The 20,470-nt window shown below is 41.7% G+C and overlaps 1 protein-coding gene across 2 annotated transcripts in view; it reads right to left on the minus strand.

Moving 5' to 3' along the window:
• Window positions 1–20,470, minus strand: part of SGMS2 (sphingomyelin synthase 2) — a 79,503-nt gene that overhangs the window by 16,601 nt on the left and 42,432 nt on the right. For both annotated transcript variants that reach the window (XM_036409536.2, XM_045589171.1), the window contains exon 3: window positions 750–1,423. In XM_036409536.2, the coding sequence (XP_036265429.1) occupies window positions 750–1,204 (455 nt within the window). In that variant the 5' untranslated portion in view covers window positions 1,205–1,423. The remainder of the gene's footprint in view (window positions 1–749; window positions 1,424–20,470) is intronic.

Here is a 20,470-nt window from a genome sequence, read left to right on the forward strand (position 1 = left end):
CACTTGAGAGCTATGTCCTATTTTCAAGTGTCTTCAAAGCACAAGCACCTGGCTTAGGCCTTCCCGATTCTGCTATTCCCGAACAGGGAGACTGAAACCGGGAACTGAAAGCTCCTTTGTGGCGCCCTGGAGACCAGACGTTTGCTTTAGAAATCTAAAACCAAAACCGCACGGCCCGCTTCTAAATCCAGTTTCTGAGACGGATTCTTGGGGCTGGATTGCCAACAGGCCCATGGAAAAGAAGTGCAAAATGTGAGAACTCCTGAACAGAAGTAAACCTCAAAGCACATGCTCCCGTCTACGGTCTCATACAGTCACCGCATTGTGAGTAATGGGGAGAAGAGCTCCCCACACGCCCCTGGCCTCACCTGTCAAGAGCCTGAAATAATTCAGGCATGATGAAGCGAATGTTCCTACTCTCCACGGCTCTTGATTTATCAGACAAATACCATAGTGCCGCGTTGCCTGAAATCAGAACTGCACCTTAAATTCACAAGCCCTGAGTCACCCACCACCTTCCTATACAACTGTCACTTCCAGGCACATAAATGCTTATTGGGTAGTGAACTTGTTATCCAATGTGGCGGGCCTTTCTAGTGATTCCTTTCATCAAGTGCCTGGATAAGACTGAATTGATGAGATAAAACCAAGAAAGGTCATTCCGAGTAACACATCTACTCACATCAGTACAATGGTGCCTTCCCCCCAACACCCTCCCAAACAACCCCCAACGTGTCAGACCTACTTACTTGTATCTCAGAAAAAGCCACTGGGTGATCCATAGTCCAACTAATATAATCCCATTTATTTCTGATACAGAAAACGCCCACTTCACCCGGTCAATGTAATCGAAGAACTTGTCTGGGAGCGGCGGGCTGAGCTCCTTGGGAGGCACCCTCTCGTGCACGACCGTGATCATGACGGTGGTCAGGACGAGGTTGAAGAGCGCGTACACGAAGGCGATGCCCGTTTTCCACCACTCCAGGGGGAACTTGCTCCTGGAGTCCGTGGGCATGGAGATCTGGATGTAGTCCGGGTACTTCTTGGTGCCCTTCCGCAGCCCATTGGACAGGCTCTTGGGTTTCCCGTTGCCATTTTTCTCCTCTTCCTCGGCAGGCTCCGCGGGCCGTGGGTACGTGCTGGCCAGATCGTTGGTCTGGTTTTCCATGTGCTCTTCCAGCTTTGCTGTCTCTATGACATCCATTGTTCCCCCCAGGCTTCAGATCCAGAAGGAGACGGGAATGTTCTCAGGAGACACGTTTTTCTAATCCTTCTGCTTCCAGGATAAACATGGGCTCTCCGACCGATTCTGTCTCCCGGTGTGAAACGCAGACAGCGGCCCCCAGACGCCGGGGCCTCCCATGCAGCTCTCCGTTCAGGGATGCAGGCCGACCGTCTTCCCCCTGAGACCTCACTGCGGCTCCTGTGAGAACAAAGCAACACTGCGGTCAGAGACCGTGCCCCTCCACCTGCCAACCACCCAGAAAAGAACACGATCAAGACACGGAAACCAATACCAAAGCCATTCGCTCTACAGATGTAGTGTCGTCAGAACATCGTTCGAGCTGCCGAGATGGATTTATAAAGTACTGAATTGGTTTGTCTCAGAATTCTTCTCTTTTTCAGCTGATGTCAGTATAAATTGGAACATTTTAATAATCAATTCTTTCTAAGTTTCTTTACAAAGAAGCCAGGACCCAAGACTGCAGCCACTTCATCAGCCACTGACACCTGTTGCTAACCATGAAGTCACAATAAGCTGGAACCTCCCCCGATCACATCACTCCTTCCTAAGACTGAATCTTTTCCAGGACCCTGACAGGATAAACAACTGTGATGAATGCCCCGCCACCGGTGTGGCCTAGTGGTGGAGCACAGACCCCTGAACCAGGAGGTGGCCAGTTCCATTCTGAGTCAGGGCACATGCCTGGGTTGCGTGCAGGAGGCAGCGGATTGAAGTTTCTCTCTCATCAATGTTTCTATCTTTCTGTCCCTCTCCCTTCCTCTCTAAAAAAAAAAAAAAAAAAAAAAGAAAAGAAAAAAAAAATCAAACCTGGTTGGTGTTGCTCAGTGGTCACGGTTTGATTCCCGGTCAGGGCACATGCCCAGGTTGGGATGTTCAGGAGGCAGCCAATCAATGATTCTCTCTCATCATTGATGTTTCTATCTTTCTCTTACTCTCCTTTTCTCTCTCAAATCAATAAAAATATATATATTTTAAAAACCAATAAATACATATTTTTAAAAAAAACACTGTGATGATTACATGCTCTGAATAACTGTTTACCCTCTGCATTTGACAAACAGTCAACTTTCTATTTTCTTTTTAAAACTCTGGAATCTTGTTCTCGCTGCGTGGCTCAGTTGGTTGGTTCTCTTCTTGAGACCCAACCCATGCACCAAAAGGTTGTGGGTTCGATTCCCAGTTAGCACACACACCTAGTAGGTTTGCAGATTCAATCCCTAGTTGGGGCTCACATCGGGGGGCAACCAATCAATGTTTCTCTCTCTCTCTCTTTCTCTCTCAAAAAGTCAATATACATATCCTCAGGTAAAGATTAAAAAACACACACACACACAAAAAACCCCTGTAATCTTTTTAAGTAACCACTTCAGAATATTTGAGAACTAAATGACACTGCCTCAGTTCACCCTTTTATAGTCAGAGACGCACACCATACACCAGGAAAGCGGACAGCCTTCGAAATAATGCAAAGCCTTAGAGACACAAAGCCCGAGCTATCTCATTGAGGTGACACACCGCACTTGTTTCCTGCAGGATAAAAGCACACACCACAACCGGCATGGCAAAGTAGTCACATTTGGACGCAGCCAGCACAACTTCACAGCAGACACAGGCACTCACCCGCCGGCCCCGGGGAGGGCAGGGCGCCTTCAGCAGCAGCTCCACGGGCTCGGAGAGCAGAGACTGCTCCGCAGCCAGAGCACCAGCTCCCCCTCTTTATAGGCGCCGGCCGCACGGCCCAGCTGTTCTCTATTTAGGAAAGCAGCATTTAGCCAGCCTGCGGCCCGGCCACCTGAAGAGGCTCCCGAGCCTTCTAATTAGTCCTCGGCCCGAGCACACTGTACAATTTAAGCACAATCCTCTGCATTTTAGAGGCCTCTCTTTCAGGGTAACTTCAGGGAAACATCAAGGAGGAGGAAAAACTCAAAGCGGTGAGAGCTAAGCCTTCATTTGCTGAGAGGAAAAAAAAGTTGTTAAAATGACACAGTTAATAAGTACAGGCCACGTTTGTTGGGAGCCGGGGATGGTAAACAGAGTGACCACAAGTGTTGACTGTGCACCCAGATGCCTCAGTGGTGCGGGGGACCCGGGGCAAATTAAAGGGAGTTAAAAGAAAAAAAACCAACGAAATGACACCGGCCTGAATAGCCACCCAAAGGGCTCCCGGTCTAACCGAAGGGACCAGACTCTTTGGGGAGACTGAAGGGCACGTTGTGCAGGGAACGAGGTGGTCCCAGGACAAAGGCAGCTTTACTCTCTCCTGCTCCCCCGAAGGGATGTTTCCACAGAGAGGCTCAGGCCGTCCGGAGGAGGCAGACGCCGGAGCAAGGTGGGCCTGGCAGAGACACGAGGGACGGAGGACATACGTTGCCGCCGAGGGAGAGCACGAAGCATCTTGGACATGTCCCTTACTCTGGTCCCTGTGAACATCCCCGCTGCTAGCACACGGGAGTCGGATGAGAAAGAAGCCGTGTCCCTCTGCAAAACGGGGCTCCCTGACACTCTCTGTGGCAACCTGGCCCACGGCTGTGTGGAGAGTAAACATAACAAGGAGGTGCCTCAGGAAGGCAGGGTCCACAGCAAGCCTTCCACACCACGGGGGACTATCCCTAATGGAGGGAGCAAAGCACCAACGCAGCCATTACCTGTCTCGTTTTGCCAACTCTAGGCTATCCCAGTCATCGCATCTTGCCAAACGCCACCCGAATGTCCCCCGCTTTCCTGTTCCACATTCTGTTCCAAATGCGAGCCTGGCATTTGTATGGGAAAGAAGCCTGTGATTTTTAAACCCAGGGCCACCCCTGGACACACAGGTGGTCTTTAGAAGGTGGCTACCCAGTTCTAGAACACAGAATGTGGAACAGAAGAAAATCCAATTAGTCACCTTTCTTTTCTTTCTTTTTTTTTTTTTTTTTAAAGAGGAAGTGCTCTGTCACTCACCTCAAGGGACAACGGTGAGGATGACTGAAATAATTAATCTTGAAGAGCTCTGTACTCCTGGGAGTAAGAGCAACTCTGTGAGTGCAGAACCCATTTGTCGTCATTAGTGGCTCGATTGATATTTTCCTTGGGACTTCATTAGGAAGATTCAATACACTAACCACAACCAGCAAGTGTCAGCCAATCCCCGGCCCACTGTTTGTCATCGAGATGATGATTACGACAGACTCATTCCTGTGGTCACCCTGCCTTGCCAGTAAGTATCTGGGGAAGTGACAAAGGCCACAGTGCTTCCTCTCCATGGATGGCAATCCCATTAGCTCATTTGCTTAGGGCACTACACCTGAGCACAGGGCGGATGGAGGGCTCTCAAGGCCTCTTACCCTGCGAAGTACTAGACAGGGGTCCTCAAACTTTTTAAAGTGGGGGCCAGATCACGGTCCCTCAGAGAGCTGGAGGGCCAGACTATATGAACTACTAATTCCTACTGTAACACCTCGGCTGCGCTCACTGCCCAAAAAACCTGGCGGGCCGGATCAGACTCCTCTGCGGGCCGCATGTGGCCCACGGGCCGCAGTTTGAAGACGCCTGTACTAGAAGTTAACCTGGATAATTAAAGAGCTGAAGATCTCTATAAACTAATTTTTCCTTTGGAAGGCAAATGCAAAACTCTGAAACTTTAAGTACACCGATATTGTTTTGTTAAGGTGAGTTTTTTTTTTTGTTTGTTTGTTTTTAGAAATAGGTAAGATTTATTCCAGAAATGCAAGGAAGGTTTCGAATTAATAAATGATTGTAATAAAATACATGTAAAAATATATCATCTTGAGTGAAATCAAAAAGGCATTTGATAATAAAAACTTTTGGGAAAGTTTTCAGTAGTAGAAATAGTAGTATACTCTGAGTGGCCAGATTATGATGATCTCTGAACACATAATAATCTGGCCATTCAGTGTATATTCTATATAATAAAAGGCTAATATGTAAATTGTCCCCTTGACCAGGAGTTTGACCAGCAGGCAGGCCAGCCAACTGCCTATGTCCCCTCTCCCTGGCCATCCTGGCTGGAGCCCATCCATGCATTTATTCATGCACCGGGCCTGTAATGTAACACACACACACACACACACATACACACACACACACACACTCTTAATGGATTCAAGGCATTCTATTGCAGAAGTACCCACAACATTTGTTAAGCATTTTTACTACAGTGTTTTTAAAACCTGAAAAGAAGACACATGCTTACTAAAAAAAATCATGTATATACTAGCATGTGTGTGACATACTTTCCCAACAAAAGTAACATGGAGAAGAGTCCTTGAAAAATCAGCAGACCCCACACTTGTGTAGGTAACTGATAGATTTAAATTAGGGAAAGGGGCGGGCTTGTGCAGTAGCTTGGTGACACTATTCTGAGAATAGGTTATGGAAAACATTTTATTTTATTTTTTTAATATTTTGTTGATTTTTTACAGAGAGGAAGGGAGAGGGAGAGAGAGCTAGAAACACTGATGGAAAGAATCATCGACCAGCTGCCTCCTGCACACCCCCATTAGGGATGTGCCCACAACCAAGGTACATGCCCTGGACCGGAATCGAACCTGGGACATTTCAGTCCGCAGGCTGATGCTCTACCACTGAGCCAAATTGGTTTTTGCAGGAAACATTTTCTTAATATCAAAAATGGAACTGAAAAGTCAGTTACTGCTTTTCTGAACTTTGGGAGAGATAGGCTTGGGTAGAGGATAGACCAAAAATATCCCATGTGAATGTAGATTGGACAATATCAGTTCTGTATCCAGTTGTTGTAAGAGAAAGATATACCTATCAATAGTGGTTACCTAGGATGGCAGGTGGGAATGAAGAGCAAATTGACTGGAAGTTTCTTTCTTTCTTTCTTTCTTTTTTCTTTTTAATTTTTTACAGAGAGGAAGAGAGAGGGTTAGAGAGTTAGAAACATTGATGAGAGAGAATCATCAATAGCTGCCTCTTGCACACCCACTACTGGGGATGTGCCCAAAATCAAGGTACATGCCCTTGACCGGAATCGAACCTGAGACCTTTCAGTCCACAGGCGGGTGCTCTATCCACTGAGCCAAACCAGTTTCGGCGAGGCTGGAAGTTTCTTTTCGGGTGATGGAAATGTTTTAAAAAATTAGTGAAGATGGCTGCACAATTCGGTAAATTTACTAAAAATCATTGCATTGTGCCCTTTTAAAACAAATGAATTTAATAGTAAGTTATAGTTCATTTAAGCTGTTAAAAGGAAGACAGAGCTCATCAAGATAAATGGTTCCTAAAGAATTAGAAAATCAAGGACTACCCCATGTTCTGTTACGATCCAGACCCACGTATCCCTTACCAGCTGAGCACTTCTTCAGCAGTGATTCTGAAATCACACACGCTTCTACAGACAAGACCAAGGCCAACGAAGAGCGGACTGCTTAACAAGATTTGTGTAAACTGTGCCCCAAAAATAAATTTGTAACTAAGTAATATAAAGTGACAAAAAAAAAAAAAAAAAAAAAAAAACCAGGTGAGTTTTCTAACGGAACTCATCAAAATTTACTAGGAGTTAAATTAAAAGATGACTTTTATTTTATTTCTCACTTTAACAGGCGAGGTAGACAGTTTAATTCTCACTAAAATGAATGCGTGTTTGCACAGAGCAAATATTAGCTGTGTAAGTGTGAAAACAATGCCTGTGAGATTGGAAGTATCTCCCAAGAAGGAGTTTTTGTAGGAGCCCAGCGTATTGGGGGGGAAGGGGGGGAAGCAGTCCTCAGCCACATCAACTGCTTCTGATTTCTAAGTTTGAGTCAAAATTTGACTTGAAAAATGTTCCACAGGATGTGCTACAATGTGGCTTCTATGTTCTAGCTGTTACTCTTTTTACTGGTGGCTGGAGAATTCCCACGGTCAGATTCAAATCAGACCGAGTTGCATTTTGGAAAGACAACACTGCAGCCTGGGCCCGAGGGAAGGGAAGCGCTGCAGACGGGGGAGAGGAACCTCACAGAGCAGTGGAGTCTCACGGAAAGACAATTTAGGAATAAACAAATGAATGAATCCCTGGGTGAGCAGGGAAGACAGGATAAATAAATTAGAATTATGGAGTGGATGGATTAGGTAGGTAAGGAGGACAGACAGGCAGGCTGACTGGGGCCGTGAAGCTAGAAGGAGGTCAAAGGTTAGGGGATACGTATCTAAAATAATCCTTACTGTGTCCTTTGGGACACACTGAAAATCACAAATTCTCAGAATTAAAGGGTACCATGGGGACACATCACGCTCTTTTCCCAAAAGCTGGCCTATGCTTGCCCCTGCCCATTTCCCCAGCCCTATTCCTGATCTGTCTAAGGCTTAGAGAATGTCTGGAAGGTGGGAGTGGGGAGAATGCCAGTGGTTTCTTTCTTTCTCTTTCTTTCCTTCTTTCCTTCTTTCCTCCTTCCTTCCTTCCTTCCTTCCTTCTTTCCTTCCTTCCTTCCTTCCTTAAAAAAAAAAAAAAAATATATATATATATATATATATTTTTTAATATATATATTTTATTGATTTTTCACAGAGAGGAAGAGAGAGGGATAGAGAGTTAGAAACATCGATGAAAGAGAATCATCGATCAGTTGCCTCTTGCACACCTTCCACTGGGGATGTGCCCACACCCAAGGTACCGGAATCGAACCTGGGACCTTTCAGTCTGCAGGCCGATGCTCTATCCACTGAGCCAAACCGGTTTTGGCTGTATTCTTATTTTCATAAAAATGTAAAAATATGCACTAAAAAGAGACCAAATAAATACACCAAAAGAATATCAGATATTAATGCTGGTGGTAGGGTTTAGAAGTTATTTTTTTTTAACTTTCTTTTGTACTTTCCTATTTTCTCCAAATCTTCTGTGATAAAAGGATTCATCTTTGCATGTGCTTATGAAAGCATTTTAAAATAGTTTCTAAAAGTTATGCTTAAGGTTTAACGACAAGGAAACAGCAGTTATAATTTCAGTGATGCAAAGATGTATATTACACATATAAAAAAGAATCTGAAAAAATATAGCAACTATTAACACCATTTGATGAATTTATGGGCAGTTTTATTTTTTATTTATTCTCAACTGCATTTTCTAATTTTCCACATTAAACATTCTTATAATCAGGAAAATACTAATGGCTATCTTAACTATACAAGTACTGACAGAGTTCACCGGGAGAACTTTGGTTTTAAAAAGGTCTTGTGTTCTGTACAATTTGAAGTATGTAAAAAATGCATGTACAGAAAAGTCCGCACAAGTTCACAAAAATATTAAGAATGGCTGCCGAAGTGGTAGGAGGGTGAGATTTTTTTCCCTTCCTACATTTGTGCATGGTCCCTATTTTTTAAATGTTCATTTTAAATGTGTTAATTTATAGCTAAAAATATCAGAAACCAGGTATAGTTGTTACTATGCTGCCACATAAGTATTTGTTAACTGAAATCTCTATTTCATGTTTTCAACTCAGCCTCAATGAACTGCAGTAAAAAAAATGTATGTTTTGATTGTTGTGTTTTTGGGAAAGTCTGTATTGTTGCTGCTGCTGAAAGAAGCCCGATAAACCAATAACTATTTGGATGTATCAGCCCAATCTGAAGTACATGTATTCGATTCAATTAAGTCTTTGTTTAGTGTCAACTTCCATGAAGAGACTTAATTGTGCAAAAGAGTGATGTCTTTTCTGCAGGGTTTATGAGCGAGAAAGGAGTGAGCACTGCTTTATAATGAACCATTTTCATATAACAGGTGGCACTCAGTACGTCAGAAACTAAAAACCAGTCACTTATTTGGCAGTGTTCTCCTGAAGAAAACCAGCTGCCAAATAGAAAATCAGGCTAAATTGCATTTAATGGAAAAGAGGATTCAGTCAAAAATGCAAATCCCTAAGCTAGCTTTTATGAATATTGGTAATCTTTGTGCACCAAGGATGTTTTAATAAGCTTGTGCATTTGAGCATTTTTAAAAACATTTTTCCTGATATGTGGTGGGTTCTTGCCTTATTGTACTCATTCATTACCAGCTAACAGTTTCTGTCCTCTACTCTCTGTGATAACAAAACTTTGGATATAAGCTAAAATTACCAAATGATTAGTTAAGTCAAGTACAACATTCAAGAGTATGGACCCTATTCATAGAAATCATTGGAAACATTAACTTAATCCAGTTTGCAAAAATCCATTACAATATTACTGAGTTACAATCCTGAGTGTTCCAAATTCTAATTTCATATCTTTTTTTTTTTTTTTTTTTTTTTTTTTTAAAATAGTATTGTTGCCCTAGCTGGTTTGGCTCAGTGAATAGAGTGTCAACCTGCGGACTGAAGAGGGGTCCCAGGTTCCATCCATTCAGGTTAAGGGCACATGCCCTAGTTTGGGATCAATCCCTAATAGGAGGCAGTCAATCAATGATTCTCTCTTATCAATGCAATGATCTCTCTCTCTCTCTCTCTCTCTCTCTCTCTCTCTCTCTCTCTCTCTCTCCATTCCTCTATGAAATAAATTAAAAAATAAACTTAAAAAAAAAAACTAGCATTGTTACTCCTAATTTCAAAAGCTATTTGTTGCCTACTTTGAATCACTTCTAGGAATGTATCTTAAAGATACTGCATAAGCATGAAAAGACTGTTCTCCAAATTCACTAATCTGAATTTTTTTTGAAAAGATGCATTTAAAAATTCACAACTTTGGAAAGTTGTAGGTACATATAACATATATTAGATATATTATATAATCTTCAGAAAGATTGTAGATTGAAGATTAGATATATAATCTTCAGAAAGATTGTAGGTGCATATACCATATATTTGGTATATTGGGTCACATAGCTCATACTGGATTTGGGAGCCACTAGATAACCAAACATTAATAGATCTGAATGAGACATAGGGATATATTCACATTAAACTGGGTGAATAAAGACTCTAAAGAAATTTTGGTCCGTTCAAGAAGGGTGTTAACACTAAAGTTTATTAAAGGAAGGAGGGAAGAAAGGAAGGAAAGAAGGGAGGGGAGCGAGGGAGGGAGAGAGGGAGGAAGATAAGGAGGGGAGTGAGGAGAGGGAGGGAGGGAGAGAGGGAGGAAGATAAGGAGGGGAGGGAGAAGAGGGAGGGAGGGAGGGAGAGAGGGAGGAAGATAAGAAGGGGAGGGAGGAGAGGGATGCAGGGAGAGGAGGGAGGAGAGGAAGGAGGAGCCTTTTGTTTTTAGAGTTTAGATTTTGAAATTACAGACAAATTATTCTGGACCTATTAAGACTAAAACCATACTGTCCAATAAGATGGGACTTGAGTTTCCTTTTTACTTTTATAATACTTCTATCTGGTGTATGGTTTTACTAAACTTCAAATACTTTTTCAGGCACTTCTCTAAAAGTTGTTACAAAAGTATTTTTCATTGCTCACTGTTACATTGTAAATATGTTTATAAACATATAATAACATCACACATTATGTTTATAAACAATAAAATAACATCACACAATGTTGGTTGAGAGAATGAAGTTGCAAAATAGTGAGGAAACACTGTGTTATGTATAAATAAATTACATGGTTGCTTGAAAGGGGCTACTACATGGAACAGTTATTTACCTTTTTTGTACTGGAAAATAAAATAACACCACGCTCTCATTTTAACTGCCTAAAAAGTCAGACAATTATTCACTCAACAATATTTAGTAAGTACCTACTCTGAACTGGGCACTGTTGTAAGGATACAACAGTTTTTAAAAAATCACTTCCCTCTTGCTTACTTTCTGTTAGCATATAACAGGAACAATAATAATGAAAAGATTAAGTGCCATGAAGAAAAATAAAGCAGGATGGGGCAACAAAAAAACAGGAGGGATATTCAAACTAGCCTTATGAGGTAACAGTCCATACAAACATTTTAAATGAATACTCATTATCCTGGGGAAAATCAAAGTACCATCAAGTCAAAGGACTATCGAGGACATAGTACCTGCTGAAACCCAAGTACAGTAAACAAAGTAATGTACATCTGTGTACAATATTCTAATTATATTGGTCATCATGGACTTTTATTTCACCGATCATCCCAGTGCTGTCCTCTAAGGAATGTTTGACCCACATAAGGTTTTTAAGAAAAGGTTAAAGATGCAATCTTATGAAGACAGGAAGAATAAAAACAAAGACATTACGTAGGGACAGAAAAGCTGAAGATATCAAATATCTAATGAGGTGTCAGGATTCCATTTCAATGCAGAAATTTTACCATTTTATCTTAAATAGGTGGGATAGAAGCTAGCAACATAGAAAACTTTAAAAACCACACGAGGTTAATGAAAAGACAGAACTCAAGATAAGCAGTCCTTGAGGGTAAGTATGTAGTAACTGTGCTGCCCGGGAAAGCCTGGGCGGGAAGGCAGAGGAGAGCACAGCCACGTGGGAGACCGCCTTTTCTGGCTTCCATCCTGGGCAGAGTGGGCTCAAGTGCTAAGCAAGGAAGGTAACAGAAACGAAGGCTGGCTCCTATCCTCAAGAGAATTTTGACTAAATAACTTTCCCATTTTCCAACCAGAAGTCACTTAAAAACAAACAAAAACAAAAAAAACAACAACACAACAACGAGCCATGAAAACAATTTTTGTAACAACTTTTAGAGAAGTGCCTGAAAAAGTATTTGAAGTTTAATAAAACCATATACCAGATAGGAGTAAAAGTTAAAAAGAAAATTCAAATAATGAATATAAAATGGGGGGAGGGGGTCTGGTTATGTATCATTTAAGAAGTTTATAAATCTAGGGTATACAGATGGATTTTTTTTAGAGAGAGAGAGAACCATTAATGTGACAGAAACACGGATCAGTAGTCTCCTGTACACGCCCCAAATGAGGACCAAACCCGCAGCCTAGGCATGTGTCCTGACCGGGAATTGAACACAACCTTTTAGTGCACGGGACAATGCTCCAACCAACTGAGCCATCTGGCCAGGGCTAAAAACAAAAATTTAAAACTAAGAGCACTCATTTATTAGGTCTAGTAGTTTTTTTGATAGAGTCTTTAGGGTTTTTTATATACAGTATCATGTCATCTGTGAATAAGGACAGTTTTACTTCTTCTTTTCCAGTCTGGATGCCTTTTATGCCTTCTTCTTGTCTGATCACTACGGCTAGCACTTCTAGTACTATGTCAAACAGGAGTGGTCAAAGTGGACATTCCTGCCTTATTCCTGTTCTTAGGGGAAATGGCTTTAGTTCTTACCCTCTGAGTATGATGTTGGCTGTAGGTATGTCATACAGGCTTTTATTATGTTGAGGTATAAAAAAGAAAAAACTTTTACCATTTGCAACAGCATGGATGGACCTGGAGAGCATTATGCTAAGCGAAATAAGCCAGTTGGAAAAAGGTAAACATACGATCTCACTCATTTGTGGAATATAATGATCAACATAAACTGATGAACAAAAATAGATCCAGAGACAAAGAAACACCGAACAGACCATCCAACCTCAGAGAAGGCAGGGAAGTGTGTGTGTGTGTGTGTGTGTGTGTGTGTGTGTGGTATGGTGTGGGGTAAGAGATCAACCAAAGGACTTGCATGCATGCATATTAGCCTAACCAATGGACACAGACACAGGGGAGGTGGGGGTTTGTCCTGGAGAGTAGGAGTGGCTGGGGAGGGATCAATTGAGGAAAAAGAAGACATATGTAATACTTTAAAGAATTCAAAAACAAAACAAAACAAAAAACACAAAAAACTAAGAGTAGCTTTATTTTTTAAAGAGCCTTTAAAAACGCCAAGCTCCAAAACTTAATAGTGGACAGAAAAGCAGTGAAGTAGTTATCTATGCAGGTTAGCACTGGTCTGTTCCGGGGAGCCAGCTGCAGGTGGAGCTGTTTTCTGTGGAGGGAGGCAGACTTAGCGGGATGATTAAAAACACTGTGAAGGAGAGTCAGGAAACACTTGAAACACGATGTCCAATTAGTACCAGGAAGCTAAAAGAGGTAATTCCATATTTAATCTTATTCCATGGAATCTAATTTTCATTGATGGCCCTGCACAAATAAAAGTATTGGACTATAAATAATTACTTAAAATTGGCTTGTAAACATAGATATGTTATAAAAAACAACAACAACAAAAAAACAACAACACACCCATAGTTTAAAAAACTAAAAGTAACAGCATAGAACATGAGAGGTTATTTATTTTCTGTGGATTTTGGGGGGGGTCTGGGGGGCGGGGGCTGGGGCTTGTTTTTGCTTCTAAAATATCTGTATTAGTAAATTGGGGCCCAAAGCTTGTACTGAACAAGATCAAAAGTGATATTCTGACTAACATATATCTGCATTTTAGGGGCACATCTTCAGAATTTCAAGGATTATGGGTTGGAGTATCTTTAAAGGAAGAGTGAATTCCATTGCAAGCATGTCAAACTCACGATGGGCAGGCTGGTGGGCTGCATGCAGCCTGCCTGCCCTGCGTTGGATATGCTTGAGAAGGGTTCGTGGCCCTAACAACAGAAAAAGCAGGTGCTTACAACTCATGTCCCCAACCGCCACGGTCCTTTCCCTCCACCAGGCAGGCGCCTCCTCTTTGGTTCCTTATCTCTGCAAACTGCCCCACCACTGACACAAGGTAAATAAAGTCACAGCTATCACCTCAGCTTCACACTCCCCCGTCCGCTCCCCGGACAATCACCCCAGGTCCTGTCCATTTTAATCGACCGTCTAGTACTTCTTGCTCTCTCGAGCTTAGTTCAGTTCACAAACACCTCTTCCTTGCAGAGGACAGGGATGAGTCCAAACACATGTCAACAGTCACAAGAAATCAAATCCATCCACCAGAAAAGACACATTAACATTATTTATTTAGCGAAAAGAAAGCCCACATAGTCCTAGGAACATCAGGCACTGTCAGGATGCTGCACTGCTAGAGTGCAGAGTGATCGTGTGAAGAGAAAAATGGGTAATAAACAGCCAACAGTCTACTGAGAAGGCCAAGCCATGAGCATTCCTGCACCAGAGAAACTGAAGCGCCACAATCCCGGGCTGCTTAGGTATTGACCAGCACTCCCTCCCTCTCTCGCTTTATTTGTTTCCAGTCCATTTTCTGCTTTATTGACTTACTGAAAGCCCTTAAATCTCTCCCCATGGTCAAAAATCCATTGCTTATTTCGACTTAAAAAAACAACTTATAATAGAATATTTCAAACATTATCTTGAAAGTAGAGAAAATAGGGCAGTGAACAACCTCATCAGGTACGATTATCATGGAAAAATCTTTTTAATTTCTCCTCTACCCTGGATTTCCTTTGGAAGCAATCCCAGAGATCATATTTCATCTGGAAATATGTCAGTACGCCTCATTAAAATAAAGGCTCTCTTAAAAAAAAAAATCAACCCTTAATGCCATTGTTACATCCGTTCAAAATTAACATAAATTTCACAATAACAAATACCCTGCCAGCTCGCCTTTCCCGATTATCTTATTGTTTCTCCAGACTGCTTCGCAGTGGTGTGTCCTTCTGGCATCCCTTACGAGGACCTTCATGGTCTGGCCTCTGCCTTCCTTCTAGGCTCGGTTTTTGTGCTTCCAGCCATATTTAATCAATTTCTGTTCCCTTTTATTATTAGGTCTTTACATATTAGGCTTCATGCCCAACATTTTCAAATCCTGGTCACTCATTTATATGTTTGCCGTTTAACCTATATATTCATGCATCATTATTATACACATCCCTTATAGATGTTCTACAGATGCAAATCAGGCATTAGTTCAGAGGTTGTCAAGAGTAAGCAAATCCACCGAATTAGTTAAACAGTACATTTAATAATCATAAGCCCTTTCCAATTTGCATTAGATATTTGGCTAATTTGTGGGTGTGATACAGACAGGGACAATAGAGCTAGCCGGAACTCTTAAAGAAGGCTCTGGATTCCTGTTGTTACAGGAACAGAAAATGGCTTCATCTTATTCTGAAAGTGGCACCAACTCCTAAAAATAAAACACACCCATCAAGGATGCTACTGTTACCGTTTTTCAACAGATAATTGGCCAGCTAACTCTGGAGATTTTCACTCAAGTGCAATCAAGACACCAAATAACTTTTTTGAAGATCAACTACCAAATAATTTTTTTAGAAAATGTTGGTTGACTACTTTGTGCCACTTGCCTTATCTATAACACAAGATCATGAATAATAACCAGGTAAAAGTAAAAATTTCTCTGGATCTTTAACAAGTCTAATTTATATTGTGAAGTGTTGGGAGCAGCTATAGGTTAAGCCTCTGATTGGCCTGTTGGCAAAGCCACAAGCAAGTCCCACCTTAGAGGGCACAGCCCTCTTTGCATAATTAAATTGACCTTATGATGCCCCCTAGATCCTATCTGGCTAGCCAATGGGCTGTGGGAGGTGCAGCAAGTGCTGCCAAAACAAGTGAAACTCACAAGAACATTGTAACTATGGTGACCACTACCTTGTTTACCTCTGGCTATAAAATAAAGGCTCAGCTTGCCATCTGGATCTTTCTCTGTGGCCCCAACCAGGCACAGGGGATCCACTTAGACCCAACTTATTCTCTTTGTCTGTCTTTTCTTCATCCTTCGGCGGCCCTCCCTCAGGCTTGCCGAACCCTTGGCTGAGCTGGCACAGCACAGTGAAACTAATTGATTATTATATTTCTGGCTTTGTAATTACTTTAAGAAAGCTTTTGTTTGAAAAAGTACTTATAAACACATACACAATTGAAATACTTAAGTGTTTAAAAAATGTTGACTTTGTATTCTATTACTGATTTATATTTACATGGTCTAAACTTAAGAATAAGAGCTACAGTTAACACTGACATAGTATTTATTATTGCCCAAACACTATTCTAAATATTTTATCTCATTTAAGCTTCACCACAACTCTATGAGGTAGAGATCATTACTGTCAGATTGTACAGATAAGCAGAGAGGTTAAGTGAATTGACTAAGTTTACCAGTTACTAAGTAGTAGGACCAGCATTCGGTACTTTGGTCATTTCTGACTCAATGTCCTTTTACCACTTTTTAGGGAAAGCATCTACAAATAAGCACACAGCTTCAGGACAAATTCTTACAGTAAATACAAAGAAAAGGGGTAGGGCAGCCCTCCTAAATCAGAAGAACCCACCTCGGAGTACAGGTCTTTTGCCTCCTCAGTTAAGTCTAAGTATCTTAATTTTTTTTGTTGCAATAGTAAATGGGATTGCTTTCTTAGTTTCTCTTTCTGAGATGTATAAAAATGCCATACATTCTGGATGTTAATCTTGTATCCTGCTATTGTTGCCAAATTCATTTACTCAATTTAGTAGTTTTTGGGTGGAGTCTTTTAGGGTTTTCTCTGTACAAAACTATGCCATCTGTGAATAATGATGACATGATATTGAAGAGTTTTAATTCCCCCTTTCCAATTGAATGCCTTTTATTTTTTCTTATCTGATCACTGAAGCTAGTACTTCCAGTACTATCTATATACTAATGGTAGAGGAATATGCAAATTTTCTGGGACACCATCACGTAATGACCATTCAGCAGGCTGCGTCCCCGCCCTCTGCTCAGTCAGCTGCAAGGCCCCGGGTAGGATAGGATACGATAGGAGGGGATAAGAAAGGAGAGGGAGAGGAAGGCAGGCCTGGATGCAGGAGAAACAGAAATACAGAAAGGGAACAAGAAAAAGACGCAGGAACGGAAGAGGGGAAGGAAATGCGGGGAGAGGGTGGCGACCACGGGGGGGGGGGGGGGGGGGGGGGGGGGGAAGGGCGGAGCAGCTGCACCCGGCCAGGGGCAGGGCACAGGTGGCGCAGAGCCCGGCCCAGATGCGGGAGGATGGCGGTGGTCCCCAGCATGAGCTGTTGGGACGGAGGGGTGGATGGTTGAAGGCCTTCGGGGCAGAGGCGCTCCTGTTCCGTGGCAGCAGCGCCCGAGCCACAGGGGCCTCGGCCACCCTCGCTGGGCCAGGCGCCCCCCGCGCTGTGAGGGAAGGCACAACTGGGGTGGATTTAGATACTAAGGAGGGGACGGCTTTTGTCCCTGAGGGCTGGACCCCAAAGACACTGGCCAGGGTTAGGTTGGTGGTGCGTTAAGTGTACTTTGATGACTAGAAGTTGGAGCGTCCCAGGCAGGGAATGGGAGGCCAGGGGAGGGGGGAGGGGGTTGCACTGAAGGCCTGGCTGGGCCTGGGTGTTAACACCCCCAGAACGGAGGAAGCTTTAATATCAAAGTGCACTCAGGCAGGTCTGGAAGCAGGTCCCAGAGAGGAAAGGGGAAGGTTTCAAAGAGAAACCAGTGAACATGGTGGGAGGTGGAGGTCAGGGGGGAGGGGGAGGGGGGTGATAATAGGGAAGGAGGGAGGGAGGCACGGTTCAGGCTCATAAGGGAAAGGGAGGGTGGGAGGAGTAAGAAGGAGACAGACACAGGGAATAAAGGGAGAGAAGGGAGGTGGGAGGGAGGGAGTGGGGAATGGGGCCGCAGGAGGTTCAAAGGGAGGGAGGGAAAGAAAGCAGGAGAGAGAAGGATGCTAATATGGGGTGAGGCCAGGAAAATGGTTAAATAAAAAGAAGAAACAGAATGGGAGAGTGAGGGGAGTTTAAGAGGAGGAGTTAGTAAGAAAATTAAGTACAGAGTGATTTTTTAAAAATGTAGTCAATCATCCCTGAGATCTCACAGATAGTGAAATGGTACAGGCTTGGCTGAGGGACCCCCAGATCCCTCTCCATGCACAAATTTCATGCACTAGGCCTCTAGTATGGAATAATATTGGTAAAAGCAGACATCTCTGCTTTGTTCCTGTTCTTAGGGGAAATGGTTTTGGTTTTTGCCCACTGAGTATGATGTTGACTATAGGTCTGTCATATACGGCCTTTATTACATTGAGGTATGATCCCTCACAGTTTGCTGAGAATTTTAATCAAAAAAGGGTGTTAGATTTTGTCAGATGCTTTTTCTGCATCAATGTGATTTTTGTCTTCCAATTTGTTTATGAGATGTATCACAATTATTGACTTGCGAATATTGTACCAGCCTGGCATCCCTGGAATAAAGCCCACTGGCCCACTGTGTATGAGCTTTTAAAGTACTGCTGTATGCAATTTGCTAATATTTTGTTAAGGATTTTAGCATCTACGTTCATCAAGCATATTGGCCTGTCGTTGTCTTTCTCTGTAGTGCCTGGTTTTGGAATTAGGTTAAGCTAGCCACGTAAAAAGAGCTTAGAAATGTTCCTTCCTCTTGGATTTTCTGGAATAGTTTGAAGAGGATAGGTGTTAGTTCTTTCCATGTTTGGTAAAACTCCCTTGTGATGCCATCTGGACCAGAGCTTTTGTTTGCTGTAATTTTTTTAAATTACTGCTTCAATCCCATTAGTAGTTATGGGCCTATTCAAGTTTTTTGATCCTTCCTGATTGAGTTTTGGAAGACTGTATTTTTCTAGCACTATGTCCATTTCATCCATGTTGTCCAGCTTGTTGAAATATAATTGTTCATAGTTGTTTGTTTCTTTTTGGTGTTTTTTTTTTTTTTTTTTTTAAACGTTCCTTTGTATTTCTGTGGGGTCAGTGTTACTTCACCTCTTATTTCTGATTTTGTTTATTTGGATGCTCCTGTATTAGGTGCATATATGCTTACCAGAATTATATCCACTTATTGTACTGATCCCCATCAGTATTGTGAAATAACCTTCATTGTCCCTTGTTATGACCTTCACTGTGAAGTCTATTTTGTCAGATATGAATATTGCTACCCCATCTTTTTTTTTCTTTCACTTCCATATGCCTGGAAAAAAATTTTCTATCTCTTCATTTTCATTCTGTGTGAGTCATTTGTTCTAAGTTTCTTGTAGGCATTATATCTATGGGTCATGTTTTCTTATTCTTTCAACTACTCTATGCCTTTTAACTGGACTATTTAATCCATTTACATTTAAGGTTACTATTTATAGGTACTTATTTGTTGCCATTCTTACTCTTTATCCATTTCTTTGAAGAGAGAAAGATATAGACAAATGGAAGAAACTAGTGTGTCCATAGGTTGATAGAAATCAACATCATTAAAATGTCCATACTTCCAAAGCCATCCATACAGTCAATGCAATCTTTCACCGATCTAAAACAAATACTCCAAAAATTTATATGGAACCAAAAAAGATACTGAATAGCTGCAGCAATCTTGAGGAAAAAGAACAAAATTGGAGGGGTCATAATACCACATATCAAGTTATATTACAAAGCAAATGCATCAAAACAACCTGTTACTGGCATAAGAACAGGCATATAGATCAATGGAAGAGAACAGAAACCCCAGAAATTAACACATGCCATTATGTTCAATTAATATTGACAAAGACAAGAGCATACAATGGAGTCAAGACAGTCTCCTTCAATAAATGGTGTTAGGAAAACTGGATGGGTACATGCAAAAAAGAGAAAACTAGGCCACCAATTTACATAATACACAGAAGGATAAACTCAAAATGGATAAAAAGACCTAAATTTAAGTCATAAAACCATAAACATCTTAGAAAAAACTAAAGGCAGTAAAATCTCAGACATCTCTCATAGCAATATGTTTACTGATATATCTCTAGGGCAGAGGAAACTAAGGAGAAAATAAACAAATGGGACTACATCAAAATAACAAGCTTATGCAGAGCAAAAGAAACCATCAACAAAGTGAAAAAAAAAAGCCCACTGCATGGGAGAACATATTGCCATGATACAACCGATAAGGGTTTCCCCCCCCCCAAAAAAAAATATGTAATGTACTCAAACAATTTAACAAAAGAAAGACAAACAATCTAATTTAAAAACAAGCAAAAGACTAAAATGGATATACAGAAGGCCAAGAGACATATGAAAAAATGCTCTAAGTCACTAATCATTCAAGAGATGCAAACTAAAATGACAATGAGGTATCATCTTGCACCTGTCAGAATGGCTATCATCAAAAATTCAACAAAAGACAAGTGTTGGTGTGGATGTGGAAAAAAGGGTAGGAATTCAGACTGGTGCAGCCACTGTGGAAAATAGTATGGAATTTCCTCAAAAAATTAAAAATGGAACTCCCATTTGACCCAGTAATCCCACTTCTAAGAATATATCCTAAGAAATCTGAAATATCAAGCAGAAAGATGCATTCATATGTTCATAGCAGCACAATTTGCCATAGCTAAGATTTGGAAATAGCCTAAATGCCCATCAGCAGATGAGTGGATAAAAACAACAACAACAACAAAACAACAACTGTGGTACATCTATACAATGGAATACTACC

This window comes from Pipistrellus kuhlii, unplaced genomic scaffold (assembly GCF_014108245.1).
Source record: "Pipistrellus kuhlii isolate mPipKuh1 unplaced genomic scaffold, mPipKuh1.p scaffold_m20_p_1, whole genome shotgun sequence".
NCBI classification, from domain to species: domain Eukaryota; kingdom Metazoa; phylum Chordata; class Mammalia; order Chiroptera; family Vespertilionidae; genus Pipistrellus; species Pipistrellus kuhlii.